Source organism: Ctenocephalides felis, unplaced genomic scaffold (genome assembly GCF_003426905.1).
Source record: "Ctenocephalides felis isolate EL2017-DRISC unplaced genomic scaffold, ASM342690v1 CF-g0.4_SCAFFOLD_03571, whole genome shotgun sequence".
Taxonomy (NCBI): domain Eukaryota; kingdom Metazoa; phylum Arthropoda; class Insecta; order Siphonaptera; family Pulicidae; genus Ctenocephalides; species Ctenocephalides felis.
In genome coordinates, this window is record NW_020539725.1 from 7,752,481 (window position 1) to 7,768,026 (window position 15,546).

At 28.0% G+C, this 15,546-nt stretch overlaps 1 protein-coding gene across 1 annotated transcript in view; it reads left to right on the plus strand.

Annotated features, from left to right (window-relative positions):
• Positions 1–1,648: 1,648 nt before the first annotated feature.
• The window catches only part of LOC113385534 (THO complex subunit 2-like), a 21,786-nt gene continuing 7,888 nt past the window's right edge, over positions 1,649–15,546 (plus strand). The window contains 17 exon segments of the mRNA XM_026623386.1: positions 1,649–1,874; positions 2,195–2,360; positions 2,427–2,549; positions 2,711–2,829; positions 2,900–3,033; positions 4,744–4,874; positions 5,812–5,925; positions 5,994–6,182; positions 6,255–6,947; positions 11,531–11,802; positions 11,954–12,071; positions 12,314–12,530; positions 12,720–12,847; positions 13,284–13,569; positions 15,082–15,300; positions 15,303–15,358; positions 15,360–15,389. Coding sequence (XP_026479171.1) covers positions 1,813–1,874; positions 2,195–2,360; positions 2,427–2,549; positions 2,711–2,829; positions 2,900–3,033; positions 4,744–4,874; positions 5,812–5,925; positions 5,994–6,182; positions 6,255–6,947; positions 11,531–11,802; positions 11,954–12,071; positions 12,314–12,530; positions 12,720–12,847; positions 13,284–13,569; positions 15,082–15,300; positions 15,303–15,358; positions 15,360–15,389 — 3,057 coding nt within the window. The 5' untranslated portion in view covers positions 1,649–1,812.

Below are 15,546 nucleotides of genomic sequence, written 5' to 3' on the forward strand. Positions count from 1 at the left end.
AATATTGACCTGAAAAACTATTATATTATGTACACATAATTAGGAGTTATAGTCGTTCTATGGACATTAGAAATTTATGATTTTCATATTTCACTGTCTCACAAAGATTCACGACGAATGATACACGGCAATTATATCTACTTTAATACTAAACAAAAACATTAATGCTGTTTATCTTTGTGTAAAATAAAAATATCACATTTTTGAAACATGTTTGTGTATGGAAATCATACTATATAAAAATTCATTTGATGATCCTGTACATCAGTGATTTTATAAAATCTAGAAATCTAAAAAATATCTAACTCAATGTGCTTTATGCTTTCATAAGTAAATTTACAATATCAAATATTTGGTTTCATCATTTGCTATATGTCGATTCTTTTACTTCTCAATATCATAGACCGAATGTGAGAAATGATACTGTTTGATACAGAAATATTGCAAAAGCATTTGCACTTTATACTTTCTCTTTTATTCAAGTTAATAGTACATTATTTCAAATATGTAACAATATGATGGATATTAATCGTATTGTATATAAGGATTCATTATGATCATTTAGACGAAAAGTACACTATTTTATGATGCATGTACTCTTAATTTGAATAAATGTAATAAATATTAAGTATAGCATTATATAAATTGGTCATTTTTCAAAAAAAAATGTAGCATAGAAAAGTATATTAATAATTAAGAATATTTAAATAAGTAGATACAATTTGTAGGGGAGTTACAATCACAACTTCTGATACACAAAATAACCCAATGCATTAATGAAACCTTACTGTATGTCCATCAATGAAATCTATGCAAATGAAATGATTGAAATTGTTATATTGTATAAAATATTTAAAAAGGATGTGGATGTTTTACTTTCATTTTGCTTATATGATTTTGGTCTATTAATTGATTATATTTACTTTCAAATAGTCAGCATTTATATTTTTTAATTGCAATTACACAGAATACAATGTGTGAACATCATACCCCTGCCATGCAGTGAATAAATATGTTATATTATACATCAAGATAAGTTATAACTGTTTAGGCTGTAACTTTTATGTTAAATCCATTAATTAATATTATTATATTGTCTAGGGTTATATCAATTCATTTCCATGTTCTACAAAATATTAAAGTGAAAAATACCAGACAGCGAAACTTTAAACAGTTACCAATCTTTGCATGTGCAGCATCAACATTTATATTCTTTCAGGGTTTAATAGAAAAAACGCCGTTATTCAACTTTTATTCTAACGTACCTTAAAACTAATTTTTGGACTTCCTAGGTTTTATAATTTCCAAAGTAACTGAGATTACTCGAAAGATTAAAAAGATTAAAATCTTGAAATAAAAGTTGACAATTTATATAATTTTCTAATGCACTGTATTTTAAAAATATTTTTTCAAAAAATATTGCCTTTCACGACGATTATATTAAATTCAATTAATTTATTTGATTAAAAATCAAATTAAATTATTTAGCTCTTTTATTCAAATGTAGCGCCACTGAAAGCCGCATTATGGCCGAAATCATTTTAGGTGTAAAGTTTTTCGGCCAAATTAATATTAGAAATTTCTTTCGCAATGTCCTATCTACGCGCTTTTAACAACCTATTACTCTATGGAAACTAGATTCTGGCATTCTGGCATTTGTATCTTATTCCAAGTCGATTTGACTTTGTACGAAATTTTGTTTGATTACTTGTGAGAGTTATAGTTAACAAACAGCGTTGTAGGTTATTATCGCAAGGCAGAAAAGTTAAAACGTTGTTTTAAAACAACTATGTTCATAAAGCACTTATAAAAATGTCTATAAACGTAAATAGTGAAACATGGAAAACTTGGGAGAGATCTGGTAAAACAGAATTGTGAGTGTTGTTTATTCTATAAATTGTAACAATATATAGAGAATGTTATTGATATAATATAATGAGTTAGTAGCAGTCGTGAAGACACTTTTAATTATTATTTTTTGTCTTGGTTATGCAAATTTAACCTAACCAAAAACCTTCAGAAAAATGTGTCTAAATAAAATATGTTATAACATCAAGCCTCGAAGTATAATAGTAATAATCAATTAGGTCGAACTTTAGTACATTTACATATTTTTGCAAGCTTGTTTATTTTTTATGTTATACTTTAATGATGGTGCATGATGTTTTCTCTAATTTCTTATAATATTTTTCAGTTTAAAACAATGTAAAGCTACAATTAAAGACAATGCTAGGACACCATTATTATCAAAATCTGGCAAACTAACTGGCTTGGGCCGAGCTATATATGAGTTATTTTCAAACGGCATCAAAGGCACCATAAGGAGAGATGCAGTTAGTTCTGCAGTTGGTGAATTATGCGTAAGCATCATTATATTATATTATTTGCATATTTTTCTTTATATTGCATTGTTTTATTATTTTCAGCATTTGCACAATGATTTACCATCAATTATTTTGGATGTTTTAAATATATTAGATGCAGAAACAGCATTAAGTGATCCAGAGGAAAGGCAGATTTTCTGTCAAATTACTAAAGATACTGAAAAGGTTAGCATAAAAAGACAATATGATAAGGGAATTATTCCTGATTATTATTAAAATTGTTCAATTTAACCCTTTGTGCTTTGATACATTTTATACAACATATATCACGCCAGTACTTTATATGTTCATATAGATAATAAATGTAATATACATTTTTGTTATAGTTTCTCTCTGACAAACTCTTGAAAGAACGTCTAGAGATTGATACATTAAATGAAGCTGGGATTTTGAGCACATCTAGAACATTCTATACAAAATTTATAAAAATAAAAACTAAATTATAGTAAGTTTTTATGACCATACATAAAATGTATCACTTTTTATTACATTTTTGACATGAAATATATTTTTAGTTACAAACAAAGAAAATTCAATTTATATCGTGAAGAAAGTGAAGGTTATGCTAAACTGATAGTAGAATTGAATCAAGAAATTAATGATACAATAACCCCAAAGAATATTTTGGAAGTTATTAAGTCACTGATTGGTAAGTTATGTGTTGATTTATAATTACAATTGAAATTTACTACAAATTAAATTCATTTCATGCAAATATTTGATATCTTTACTATATTTTTTATTGTAAAATTACAATACTAAATCATTGTTAATAAATTTCTCTTAGCTTGAACATAGTAGTTACATCAAAAGTATTGTTTTGACTAAGTATATTATGTATGCATGCCAAATTTGTAAAGTTCATTTTAATATAGTTGAAATGATTCAATTCATAATGCTATAAATATATGAGTTAACTAAAGAGTAAAATATGACTAGTATATAAAAAACTGGATGATAATGTCATTTTGCTTTAAGGCAAGTTCAAGGCATCCTGAATTGTGTAAAAATTGACTTAATCAACTAAAATTGTGATTCAGTTATTTAGATAAAATTTACAACTGTTAATTCTGAAAATAAAATTTTTGCTTTTGAAACATTTTTTTAGGGAACTTAAAAAATTATTATGTGAACTACAGTAGAACCTCGATTAACCGGACTAACTGTTGTCGATAGGCATCCGTATAATCAAAAACCCAGATAATCCAATGTATTAAGAAATTAACATTTTATTATGTATGAACATATATATTTTCTTAGATTATATTACATACATATAATAAACTGCAACATAAATCGCGTAAAATTTGAATTGTAGGTATGTACATACATATAACTCTGTCGCGATTGATAGTTATATGGATAATTGCAAATCCGTATAACTGAGGTCCGGATAATCAAGGTTTTACTGTATTAATGTCTACTTTAAGTAAATACTGTCTCAATTATCTGAATCATGTACGTAGTGCTTGATACTATTTAATGATTTATTTTAAATTAATGTTAACATTTTTTACGCAACTGGAGAAGTTTTGTAAACTGCTCACTTTTTTGCTAATTCTAAAGCCATTTCTTATCTTTTCGCAAACCTCATCGCGGTTCTTACTTATCGAATTTATTTGAATGGTTTCAAAATTTGTAAAATTTAAATTTTGACTTATCACATCACAGAAGCAACTTTCGACACAAATTTTGACTATCATATCAAATTTTGACTTATTATAGAGCTGTAATATTATAGTATGTTTTTTTAAGACCATCATGATATCTATTGCTAAAAAATGTTACAGGAAAATTGACAATTTTTTGGGAACAGTTAATTACAAGAAAACGGCCGATCTTCACTAAAAAGTAATCAGCACGATTCCCAACCAATATCTTTCAAACGGTTTTTGAATTTTTAAAATTGATTCAGGATTGACAAAAATTTTTTCACTTTTCAGCTATTAACAAAGAAACGGCTTGATTGATAACGTCGCGCTAATTGACAAACGCTAGTTCCTTTCGAGTTGCATGGTATGGCTTTTAAATTTTTGAAATCGGTCGAATACTTTTACGCCAAAAAAATGCTATCAAATTTTTAAAATTAAATTATTTAACTTGTCCTAGGGCTGTAATATTTTAGTATGATCAATAAGACCATGATATATATTGTCAAAAAAAGAATCGTAATCGCTGAGAATTTTTTTCAACAGTAACTTACACGAGCCGGTCTATCTTTACCAAAAATTTAAGAATATCAGATATAAAATCTAATTTCATTTGAAAAATTTGGTCTGTTTATTTAACTGATTGATGATCATGTCATTTTCAATTCATTATATAATTGAGTTTTATTATCATAACTTTTCTATTGCAGGTTGTTTTAATTTAGATCCAAATAGAGTATTAGATGTTATATTGGAGTCATTTGAATGCAGGCCGGATCAAGGAAATTTTTTTATACCTTTGATAAGATCATACATGCCAGATAAGAAAATTATCTGTGAGGTAAGAAAATTGTTTCATGAATAGAAAATGTATTCATTTAAAAAAGAAAGCTAATTTCCATTTATTATCTATTTTTAAAGTGCCTTTGTTGATTTTTGAAAATGTATGGTATTTTATTTTAGTTCAGTCATTTAGTAGTGTTACCTTAGAAGTTTTCTGGAAGTTTTGAAGATTGGTGATTATATAGATTTTGATGTGATTTTTACGAATTTCAACTTTGCGTTGATTTTAAGTTTAATTTAGTATAAAGCTATTCTTACAAGAAATTTAATATTGCATCAAATTGTATGATTCAAAATGTTCAATCATCGGCAAAAATGAAAAACAAAAATAATTAAATTATGTTATTTCTAGATCAGACCTAAGCAGAAAGTCTCAATTCAACATTTAAATTATTTATTTATTAGAGAGAATACGTTCAAATGCAAAGAGTAGTCAAATACCGCGAGGACCCATGGCGGCGCGAGCATCAAATACTTTGCAGCGCTCGTACGCTAAAACTATTGATTTTACAATAAAAAACGTTATTGAATAAATTAAAGAAAATTCTGTCTAGTTTAATTTTGTATTTAGGTATTTTGTTGTAACATAAGTCGGAACGGAGATATCGTTAAAAAAACTTTTGACGCAATTTTTCCAATATGGCGGCGGCAACGGCGAAAATTCGAGGTCGCAAAGTTGAAATTCATAAAGATCATATAAAAATCTATAAAATCACCAAGTTTCAAAACTTCTGAAGCAACAGCTTTTTTTGCACCAAATGACTGGGCTATTTGCTTTACCAAGAATTACCATTTTAATAATTTATAACTTTTAGTCAAAATAATCATGTACTCAAAATTTTATGATTTCAATTTCTTATAACATTTTGTAATTTGAGAATATTGTATAAATATTCTTTTGAATAATAATTTGTTTCATATATTATTTTTTATAGGTACTAGGTTTCAAATTCAATATAGATCCTTATAACACTCCGAAGTCGTTGTATAAAGTTACAGCTTTGATGCTACAGCATTCTGTAATAAATTTGGATGATATTTATTATTGGGTAATAATATAATTGAATTTGAACATTGATCATTTTTTTAATGTTTATTAATTTGTTTCATTTTGTAGTTGTCACCTGATGATAAAATATTATGTAGACAATTTGAAAGAGAAATGTCTGATGCCAAAGAGTATGTTAGAAGATTAAACATAATATCTATCAATAAAGATAAAGATAAAGAAACTGACTCGAATGAACAAGATAAAGATAATATCAATGATCGTTATGAATGCAATCAGAAGTTTAATCTCTGCCAGGTACATGAAATTTCAAATAATTTTTTTTATATTAAATCAATCCAAATTTAAACTAATACTAATTTTTTGCAGGCTTTAATAGAAATTGGTGATTGGAATAATGCACATCAACTTTGCTTGAAACTGCCAGAAAATTATGTTATTGATCAACAACCTATAGCAGTAGCTCTGTGTAAATTGATTCATTATCTAATTGACCAGGTCTATCGTAGTAAATGTAGAATTGCCAAGAAAATCAATTTAAAGCCAGTGCAACATACAATGACTAATCTTGGTCCAAAACAAGCACAAACACTTCTAGAGCTCAAAACTGATGCCATACCAATGATTGTATTTTTGGGTCCTTCTTTACATTATGATCCAGTTTTAGCAAGTAAAATTTTACGTATTTGTGAATCAGCTCTAGCTGAAATGGATGTTAATTCCTTGAAACTTCCTAAAGACAATAATAACTTGTACTATGAGATATTTTCAATATTGGACTCGGCTATACTGCCAGCTTTATCATTTATGGATTGTAATTGTTGTATCGCAGAGGAGATTTGGAATATTATTAAATTATATCCTTATCAATACCGGTATAGTTTATATGGTAGATGGAAAAATGACACATTCCAACAATATGCAAAACTTCTACGAAGGAAGGGAGAAACACAAAAGGAAATTAAACACTTAGTAAAAAGAATAAGTAAAGAAAATATTAAGCCCATTGGAAGATCAATTGGCAAGTTGACACATTGCAGTCCTGGATTTTTCTTTGATTATGTGAGTATTTTATAACTGTAATTTATTATCTTTTTAAAGGACAAAATTATGTTTAAGCCAGGAAATTCAACTGGTAAATAATAAGTATTCTTGGTGATTGTCATTCTAAAACCTTTGAGACTAAAATTGGAAAAAACATGTATTTGTGTATAAGAGTCGCAATTTGATCTTTTGTCAAAATTTTTGCAAAAAAGGCTGCATTAATTTTAAAACATTCAGAAGCGGTTCGATGAAACTCGATGAGTACTCGCGAGACCGAGCTGTTTATTTTGGAATTTCCAGAAAACTACAAAATTTCTTGTCTACATTTTCACAAAAAATCTTCAACAGATTTTGAAAATACAAAATCTGTATTAAGATATCTGTTGGAAATCTTACTTAGTTATTCTTGAATAGTTTGAATAAAACATTGATTTAAAAAGTTTGAAGAACTTGCTTAAAGGCAATAATACAACTTATACTTAGATTGTTAATAATTTTGCTTCAAAATGTGGAAATACTATGTTTGTACAATATTTGAATAGAAGTATTGCATGTAAAAAAATACATTACAGACATTATATTTGATAATTTAAACAAGTTCAAACACTTGGATAATATAACTTGAATAAATATATATAATAAATAGTAAGTTATTGTAATCGTCCAAAAATCGAAAATGAAAATTTTTGCATATCTTCACGTTTCAGAGGTTTCTGAATATTTTGGCATACCTGAAAAAAAAAACTGATATATGTATGTGAGTGTGTGCGCGTATGCATGGATACAATTTTTTGTCCACGTTTCCGGGGCAATGGATCAATCGATTTGAAAGATTTAAAAGCAATAGATTCCTATTGATAGGGAGATGTGCTGATTGGTTTTTGAAAGGTAGTTCTAGCCCTTTCGGAAATACGGAGCTAAATGTGCAAAAATTGCAGTTTTTGAAGGTATTAAACATCCGATTTCAATGATTCACAAAACTTTCTGCTTCTGGTGACCAAACGATTGTTTTTGGGTAAAGAAAAAAATTTGTTTTTATTCTGAAGTAAATTTTAATTTCAATTCTAACTAAAGTTGTTACGTACTCCAAATAAATAATTTTAACTTTGGAATTTTAAATCCGCTTGATCCAGTTTTGTTTCTTTACTTTTCATGTAAACATATATAAACATCGTCTTACAATTGATAAGCTTTTACATTTTACTTATAAAATAAGAATAATGAAAGTTACAGTATTTATAATAATATATTGGATAACATTTTCAAAGTTCCAGCAACTTGCCTTAAGGCACGATGTCATGCACCATCAGTTTCAATGTTTCAATTGATTTGTATTTTTTAGTTATATTACCTGCAAGGTTTGGAGATATTATTTTAGTTACACTTGTTTAATATTTTAGTTCTTTTTCTTAGATAAAAAAAGGAATAGATATATGTATATGTATATGTATATCTTATATATAAAAATGGATCGCAAAATGTGTTGGTAAGCGCATAACTCAACAACGCCTGGACCAATTTGGCCAATTCTTTTTTTAAAATGTTCGTTGATGTCCAAGGGTGGTTCTTACGGCGAGAAAAATTCGAATAATTGCCGGGAAAACCCTAAAAACAGCCATTTTCTTTTTTAATCGAGTAGGCAACGAAATTTGTAGAAAAAACAATGATCTATGTCATGACATTTTGTGTAGTTTTTGATAATCTAATTTTTAATATATTTATATAAACATAGAAATATCTTTCTCTTAATTAACAAGCTATATTGGCAGCCAAAAACATTGATGTAAATGAATTAAATTTCGAAATTCAAGAACATATTGATTCGACAACTAACCAAGACGATTCACCGGAGTTTTTAAACTCGCTGGATTTGCTAAGATTATCACCTCACAATCTTCAATTAAAGATTGGATCGGCAATTATAATATTACGAAATATCGACCAACCGCGCCTTTGCAACGGCACAAATTTAATTATTTAACTATTTTTAATTCACACCGAATTTTTACCAGGGTGACGGTTCTGTTCAGGATAATTTTTTGCAAAGAATAGAAAAAAAGTAGGAACAAAACACCGCCACATTACAATTTTTTTTGACAGGACGAAGTCTGTCGGGTCGGCTAGTATATATATATATATATATATATATATATATATATATATATATTAGGGTGGTCCTTAAAATGGTCATTTTCGAATTCCTTGCTCCCAGGGGCTCAAATGGTTCCAATAGATAAAAAACAATTCTCTGAAAATTTTAGCTCTTAATATTAACGTTTAGATAGAGCGCAATTCAATCAAAGTTTTGTATGGAAATAGCATGAAAAATTTTTCAAAAATTTTAAAAATGTTTTTAAATGTAATTTAGCGAACAAATGAATGAATAAAACTCATTCATTTGTCGCTAAGTTATACTTAAAACATTTTTTTTTAATTTTCAAAATTTTTCCATGCTCTTTCCATACAACTTGATTGAATTGCGCTCTATCTAAACGTTAATATTAAGAGATAAAACTTTCAGAGAATTGTTTTTTATCAATTTGGAATCATTTGAGCCCCTGGGAGCAAGGAAATTCGAAAATGACTATTTTAAGGACCACCCTAATATATATATATATATATATATATATATGTATATATATATATATATATACAATATAGAATTTTGTGATATGAGTGGAACAAATATTAAATGTTAAATATGAACAATACAGCACTCAGATTTTTAACAAATACTTTATTTGATAATTAGAGACGTTTTGAGACCGTGGTATGCCTTATCTTCAGTAATTTCAAAACAGTTACTTATATACTACACATTCTTCAATATTTTATTTAAATTACATTTAATTTTTGAAAATACAAAAAATACCAACTATCACTTGCAGAGCTTGACACAGTGCTAAAATATGTGAAACATACAGAAATATTTTGAACTAGTTGGTATTGGTATTTTGCCTTGAGGCAAGTTACATGAACTTCCCGATATGTTTAAATAAACGACTTAATCGATAAAAAATAAATTAGTTTATGAGTGATCACAAGTATTCCGAGTGGATTTATTACACAAAAGTGAAAACGAACGAGCACGTTAACTCGGAGTATTTTCTAAAAACAAATTTTCAAAAATCAATCATTATTTTATAATTGAACCAGTTTCCGTAGGACTTTAATGGTTTAGTATGTTCATTAAGTCCACGTACTCTATCGTTATACCAAGTAAGTCTAATTTTAATTTTAACAAACGTCAAAAAACCTACTCATTTTCTCAAACTTTGATGAATTTTTAAAATTAAATTACTTGCCGTTAGGCCGTAATATTTTGGTAAGTTCTGTAAGACCATGATATATATCGCCAAAAAAAGTTTCATAAAAATAGTCTTAAATTTTGTTTCAACAGTTAATTACAAGAAAACGGCTCGATAGATTTTCACCTAAAACTAACCAGTATCATTCCCAACTAATATCTTTCGAACAGTTTTTGATTTTTTAAAATCGATTCGGTAGTATGAGCTTAAATGTAGACGAAAAGATCAACACTTTTTTTCCAAATTACAAAGAAAAGGCTCGGCCGATCGTCGCACACAACTGACAAACGATAATCCTCATTGAGATACATCAAATGGCTTTGAAATTTCTGAAATCGGTTCAGATGTTTTTGAGAAAACGTTGATGAAAGGTCTAATTTTGACACATGCCAGAAGAACGATACCAATTTTTGCAAACTTTGACGAATTTTTAAAGCTAAACGAGTTGTCGTAGGGCGGTAATATTTTAGTTTGATCTGGAAGACTATGGTATCTACTGTCAAAAAAATAAGAAAAATCGTCGAAAAAGGTTTTTTTAACATTTCATTACAAGGAAACGGCCCGGCCGATCTGTACGAAAAACTAATCAGCACGATTCCCAACCAATATCTTTCGAAACGGTTTTTGAATTTTCAGAATCGATTCAGGATTGCGGGCTAAAACGTGGACGAAAAAGTTTTCACTTTTCTGCTATTTATAAAGAAACGGCTTGGCCGATCGTCGCACAAAACTGACAAACAATAGTCCTGATCGAGATACATCGAATGTCTTTTAAATGCTTGAAATAGGTCCAACCTATGTTAAACATCATTAATAATTTATAATTTTTTTCAATTATCTTATTCTCTTCAATAAATTAATCTGTTTTCACACTTGTTGATTTTAGTATGCGATCGCGCACTCCATTTGTTTACATTATAATAATACCCATCCTCTTTATTCATCTCGATACTTAAGATTTGTTTAAAATATTTCACATGTTTTAGTACTGTGTCAAGCTTTGCAGTGATAGTTGGTGTTTTTTGTATTATCAAAAATTAAAAGTAATTTAAATAAAATATTAAAGAATGTGTAGTATATAAGTAACTGTTTTAAAATTACACTGAAGATATGGTATACCATGGTCTCGAAACGTCTGTAACCAAATAAAGTGTGTGTTAAAAATCTGAGTGTTGTATTGTTCATATTTAACATTATATATATATATATATATATATATATATATATATATAACTTTTTACCTACTTATAAAAGTCTCTAAATTGAATGATAAAATTTGTTTGTTGTTTTCAGGTACTTCTACAAATCCAGATATATGACAATCTCATTATTCCTATAGTTGATTCACTCAAGTACCTCACATCATTATCTTATGATATATTAGGTTATTGCCTCATAGAAGCCCTTAGTTCTCCAGATAAACAAAGGATGAAACACGATGGCACATCAATTTCACTCTGGTTGAAGAGTTTAGCTTCATTTTGTGGGGCTGTCTTTAAAAAATATAATATTGAATTGTGTGGATTATTGCAATATGTTGCAAATCAATTGAAAGCACAAAAAAGGTAGGTAATGTTATTTTAATGCCATTTCATATTTATTATGAAAAGAAAAGTACAAGTATAAATTTGTCAAATTATATTAAAGTGCATATACTAAAATTTCTAAGGTTTAGTTGTTAGGATTTTTTTTTAATATGCTATTCTTATGTTTTAGTACTGATTTGCTGATCTTGAAAGAAGTTGTCTTAAAAATGGCCTGTATTGATGCCGCAGAAGAATTGACTGAAGAACAATTAGAAGCACTTGCTGGAGGTGAATTACTCAAAGGAGAGGTAATTAAATTATTGTAATTTATATTTTTAAACATATATTTACTTTTGCAATTATTGAAAAATAAAAAGCAGAAGAAAATATAAGAAACAATTCTTTAATACATTTTAAACTAAAATAAGAATATAATTCCAATTTGTTTTCTCGGATCTAAATTCAATATCAAGTGCTGTATCAAATCAAGCTAATATCAGAATGATTTAGATGGTCTGTAACCTACTAATTACGATATTTTATTCTGTAGGCTGCATCTTTCAGTCAAGTACGAAACACCAAAAAATCATCATTGCGCTTGAAAGAGGCATTGAATGAACATGATTTATCTGTGGCATTGTGTTTACTAATTGCACAGCAGAAATATTGTGTTATATATAGAGAAACAGAGTATACACATTTGAAACTTGTTAGCAAGCTCTATGATCAATGTCAGGATACGTTAGTGCAATTTGGAAGTTTTCTTGGTAAGTTTTTTTTTACCTTTTTTCTTGATATTCTTTACATTCATTATTTTGTCAACAAAAATGTCATTTTACTCCTACAAATTATTTTATTATTGTTTCAATGTTCAAATATTTTCCTACGTTAGAAACAAAATATGAAAATCCTATTGTCTTTGGTATAATTATTCTGATTCTATTTATTTATTACAGGTTCCACATATTCAGTTGATGAATATGTAACTCGACTACCTTCAATACAAATGATGTTGCAAGAATATCACATACACACTGATGTAGCTTTCTTTTTAGCACGGCCCATGTTTACTCATGCCATTAGTGTAAGTATTTATTACTAATAGTACTTAATAGTTGTAGTAGGCAATTTCTTTATAAAATAAGTTTGAATAGTTATCTTTCTACCATTTAGTAAAACTGGTGGTGAAATAATAATACAAATGAATGTATGAAATATTGCAGAAGATGTGATAATTTCAAAATTTATTCTATTAACATAAGACAACTGTTGTGTATGTTGTCATATTAATTGCCTAGTGCTGCATGCATGTTTTTTGATGTTTTGAGCATTGACCTATGTCTTCAGAAACTTTTGAATTTTGATTATAAGGATCATGAAATATCATTTTATCAGATTACCAACAAAAAATCTTTTATTGATTTATTTATTTATTCATAAGCAAGCCGTAATCAATAATAATAGATAATATTTCAGGCTCTTAATCATTGATCAAATGCTGATTGTTTTCTCATTTCTAGCAAAAATATGATCAATTGCGTAAAACTGATCCAAATCCACGCAAATTAACAGCGGCTTTGAAACAAGCAAAATATGCAGAAGCATGTGAACATGTTATGTCACCGGTAGTTGCATCCGTTCGGACATTGCATCCAGCAAGAGTTTGGGAAGATATGTCACCTCAATTTCTCGTTACATTTTGGTCTTTAAGTATGGCAGATTTACATGTGCCTGTGGAGAGCTATAATAGAGAAATTAATAGATTGAAGCAGTTGTCACTTGAATTGTTGGATCAACAAGATGTAAGTTTTATTATATAAGTTACTAAATATATACAAATATTTAACTCAATTTTGATTTTTTGCCTTGTATATAGAAAATATTCAATAAATTTTTATTGAAATGTTTGTTAATATCTTGAGGAGTCGTATATTATATAATTTTTAAAATACAGTGCTACCCCCGACATTCAAGTTGAATTCGTACCTTACGACGCTCGTATGTCGAATCGCTCATATCTCGAAACAATTTGTCTCATATAAATACATTGAAATGCCCTTAATTCGTTCCAGAGTTGTGGTTTCTAGTAAGTTTTGAATATAAAAAACAAATTCACTATTTATTAATTCAACTTTTTTTTTTCTTTATTTTTGATATTGCGGAAACACGTTAGACATGTTTCGTTGAACAACCCGATGCTCAAACAGCTTCAACTTTTTTGTGGTAATTTTAGAGCTCTGAAATCGGCGTATAAATTATTGTAAGGCTGTAGTTAATATAATAATAACGGGTAGTACTGCCCTAGGGTAGGACCACGAGCTGAATCAAACTCCAACTCTATTCAGGGAAAAATAGTGTGAGAGATTTTCCATTCATTGCAGTACCCGAAATGGGATTATTATTAAATGGAAACATATTCCAAATATCACAGTGAAAGAACAGTTTTCGAATAAATAAAAATAATAATTTTTTTAAATTAAAAAAAAACGTATTAGGTACATGTTGATACATACTTGTTTGTATCAATTTTAGAAAACAATTACGCTAAACCCCGAGTATTTTCTATTCTGAGCAATTTTAATTAATTAATTTTAAAAATTTTAATTATTTTTTTATTTAATAAAATATGATATAAAAAAATTGAGAATATCTATCGATTTGTTACTTAGACGTGTCCTTTGTTTACTCACAATATTTCCCAAAATAGAAAATACTCTCTTACTTGCGACCGAACTTAATTGTTTTTAAAGCCTGATATATTAATTCTAAGTTGTTTGTCCTTTTACTTGTGGTTTATAGGGCTGAAAACTCATATTTTTAAAAATTGAGTAGAAGGAGTTACTTTTTCAAGAAGAAGTCACACTGATTTATAATCATATATACACTGGTATAAAAATCTAAATTAATATATACATTAGACAAAAGATAACACAAAACTTTTGTGGGAACCATAGCAGACTGATAGGATTCTAAATGCTATTGAACCAATATGATTCCAAGAATCAAAACGCTTGCTACTATCTTTTATATTTGGCTATATTTGTTATTTTCCATTTATACAGTGAAAACCGACTTTTTCTACTAAAAAAACCGGTTTTCGAATTCCATAATTTTCGTCAAAAAAACGGTTTTTAAAACCGGTTTTTGAAAACTGACAAACCCTAGTTCATATTCAATGATGTAACTTTGGTTTTCACCTTTTATGTAATATGTCTAAAGTGGAATGGTTAAATATTAATATAATTAAACAAAAAGAACACTAAAACTTTTTGTTTTGAATATAGTGACTTCAAAACGTGTATGGTCTTATCATTTCAGAGTGCTAATAAAATAAAAAGGAACAAGAACGCCATATGGCTCTTATTGAAAAATTGCAAGACGAGCGCAAGAAGCAGCAAGAACATGTTGATAAAGTTATGTATCGACTGAAGCAAGAAAAAGATACATGGTTTGTTTCAAGATCTAGTAAATCGGCGAAAAATGAAACAATTACTCAATTTTTGCAGTTGTGCTTGTTTCCGAGATGTATTTTCACTGCAATGATGCTGTCTTTTGTGCAAAGTTTGTTCATATCATCCACAGCTTGAAAACAGTGAAACTTTTCAACATTATTATGTTACGATAGAGTAAGTGCACATTTAATTATTTTTATGTATGACATGACAAATTTATATATTTCATTTGGATTAAAATGTATTTTATTACAATATTATTATGTGTAATTAAATAAGTAAGGAAGTGTGATACTTTTTCATGCTACATTAAAAATCTAAATTTTTAAGG